Below are 2,525 nucleotides of genomic sequence, written 5' to 3'. Positions count from 1 at the left end.
TCTGGAGGGACGGCGGGACCCGCCCACGGACACGGCGCGGGGGGGGTGGGATTCGGCCCCCCCGGAGCGCGGGCGGCGGCTGCGTCGCCCGGAGCCCCCCCGGCTGTCCCCCGTTCTGCAGATGGGGGGGCATCCGGACCCCTCCAAACCGCCCCCGTTCCCCGGCCGGGGGGACCCTCCCCAGGCCCCCAAGTGCCCCAGGAGCGCGGGGAGGGGCGGAACTGGAGCCCCCGAACCCCGGGCTGGGGAGGGGGGTACGTGCACCCCCAAACCGCCCCTGGTGCCCCAGGGCTCCTCTGCACCCCCAGTGCCAGCACGTCCCCGATGTCCAGCCCAGGAAGACGCCTGTGCCCATGGCTCTGGGGGGTTTGGGGGTGCCCTCAGGGGTCCCCCCGGGGGTGACGGGGCCGGGGTGGCGGCCGTGTCCCCACGCGGGCGCTCAGGGGCCGCCGGCTCCCGCAGCGGGGGCACCCACTCCAAGGTGGTGCTGGTGTCCGAGGACGGCCGGGTGCTGGCCGAGGGCGACGGGCCCTGCACCAACCACTGGGTGAGATGGGGCCGCGGGGATGGGGACACGGGGACAGGCATGGGGACACGGGGACACGAGGATGGGCACGGAGACGTGGGGATACAGGGACACGGGGACGGGCATGGGGACACAAGGACGGGCACGGGGACGTGGGGACACGGGGACGGGCATGGGGACACAAGGACGGGCACGGGGACGTGGGGACACAGGGACGGACATGGGGACATGGGGACACAGGGACACGGGGACGGGCATGGGGACATGGGGACATGAGGATGGGCACGGGACACGGGGACATGGGGACACGGGGACGGGGACATGGGGACGGACATGGGGACATGAGGACGGGCATGGGGACACGGGGATACAGGGACGGGCACGGGGACACGGGGACGGGCACGGGGACACGGGGACACAGGGACATGAGGACAGGCACGAGGACACAGGGACACGGGGACGGGGGCTTCACGCGCCCCCCGCCCGCAGCTCATCGGCACCGAGCAGTGTCTGCAGAGGATCAACCAGATGGTGGTGGAGGCCAAGGGCACGGCCGGCGTGGAGCCGCGCGTGCCGCTGCGCGCGCTGGTGGGTGCCGTGTCCCCGCGCGCCCCGCGCGCGCCCGGGCGCCCGCAGCGCTGCCAGCCCCGCCGCCCCGCAGGGCTTGTCGCTGAGCGGCGGCGAGCAGGACGAGGCCGTGGAGAAGCTGCTGCGCGAGCTGCGGCGCCGCTTCCCCACGCTCAGCCAGAGCTACTGCATCACCAGCGACGCCATCGGCGCCATGGCCACCGCCAGCCCCCACGGTAGGGACGCGGGAGCGCCGCACCACCGGCACGGGCGCGGAGGAGGAGGAGGAGGAGCGCTTTGGGCGGAGGAAGAGGAAGGAGCGCTTTGGGTGGAAGAAGAGGAGGAGCGCTTTGAGTGGAGGATGGGGAGCACTTGGGCTGAGGAAGAGGAACACTTTGGGATGAGGAAGAGGAGTGTTTGGGGCTGAGCTTGAGGAGCGCTTCAGATGAAGAGGAAGGAGCACTTTGGGCTGGGGAAGAGGAGTGTTTAGGCTGAGGATGAGGAGCACTTTGGGTGGAGGATGAGGAACACTTTGGGTGGAGGATGAGGAACACTTTGGGTGGAGGATGAGGAACACTTTGGGTGGAGGATGAGGAGTGTTTTGGATGGAGGATGAGGAGTGTTTGTGCTCAGGCTGAGGAGCACTTTGGGTAGAGGAAGAGGAGCAGTTGGGCTGAGAATGAGGAGTGTTTGGGGTGGAGGATGAGGAGCACTTTGGAAAGAGCTTCCTCCTTTGGGAAGAGGAAGGAGCACTTTGGGCTGAGGGTGAGGAACATTTGGGACTGAGGATGAGGAGTGCTTTGGGTGGAGGAAGAGGAGTGTTTGGGGCTGAGGAAGGGGGGGTTTGGGGCTGAGGGTGAGGAGCACTTCGGGCTGAGGATGAGGAGTGCCGCGGAGGAAGGTGTCGCACCACGCGCCCCGTGCCGCTCGCGTGCCCGCAGGCGGCGTGGTGCTCATCGCGGGCACCGGCTCCAACTGCAAGCTCATCAACCCCGACGGCTCCGAGGTGGGCTGCGGCGGCTGGGGCCACATGCTGGGCGACGAGGGCTCAGGTGAGGCCGGCACCGGGTGCCCGGGGCGGGTCCCACGTGGCGCCCGCCGCCCTCACCGCGGCGCCCGCTCCGCAGCCTACTGGATCGCGCACCGCGCCGTCAAGACGGTCTTCGACAGCATGGACAACCTGGAGGCGCCGCCGCACGACGTGGCCTATGTCAGGCAGGCCATGCTCGAGTACTTCGAGGTGCGCGCGGGGACGGGGATGGCGGGGACGCGCGGCGCCCACCGCCCCACGGCCCGGCGCTCACCGCCCCACGGCCCGCGCAGGTCTCCGACCGCCTGGGCCTGCTCACGCACCTCTACCGCACCTTCGACAAGTCCAAGTTCGCCGGGTTCTGCCGGCGGCTGGCGGAGGGTAGGGGCGCGCGGCGGCGCT

At 70.4% G+C, this 2,525-nt stretch overlaps 1 protein-coding gene across 1 annotated transcript in view; it reads left to right on the top strand.

The window, feature by feature from the left end:
* The first annotated feature begins 462 nt into the window (after nucleotides 1-462).
* Nucleotides 463-2,525, top strand: part of NAGK (N-acetylglucosamine kinase) — a 2,852-nt gene continuing 789 nt past the window's right edge. Inside the window, exons 1-6 of the mRNA XM_026048864.1 lie at nucleotides 463-547; nucleotides 1,016-1,114; nucleotides 1,188-1,329; nucleotides 2,035-2,145; nucleotides 2,221-2,333; nucleotides 2,417-2,504. Coding sequence (XP_025904649.1) covers nucleotides 1,055-1,114; nucleotides 1,188-1,329; nucleotides 2,035-2,145; nucleotides 2,221-2,333; nucleotides 2,417-2,504 — 514 coding nt within the window. The 5' untranslated portion in view covers nucleotides 463-547; nucleotides 1,016-1,054. The remainder of the gene's footprint in view (nucleotides 548-1,015; nucleotides 1,115-1,187; nucleotides 1,330-2,034; nucleotides 2,146-2,220; nucleotides 2,334-2,416; nucleotides 2,505-2,525) is intronic.

This window comes from Nothoprocta perdicaria, unplaced genomic scaffold (assembly GCF_003342845.1).
Source record: "Nothoprocta perdicaria isolate Ctin4 unplaced genomic scaffold, notPer1 scaffold_58, whole genome shotgun sequence".
In the NCBI taxonomy this organism is placed as follows: domain Eukaryota; kingdom Metazoa; phylum Chordata; class Aves; order Tinamiformes; family Tinamidae; genus Nothoprocta; species Nothoprocta perdicaria.
The sequence above is the reverse complement of the archived record's forward strand: the minus strand, read 5'-3'. Positions and strand labels throughout refer to the sequence as shown.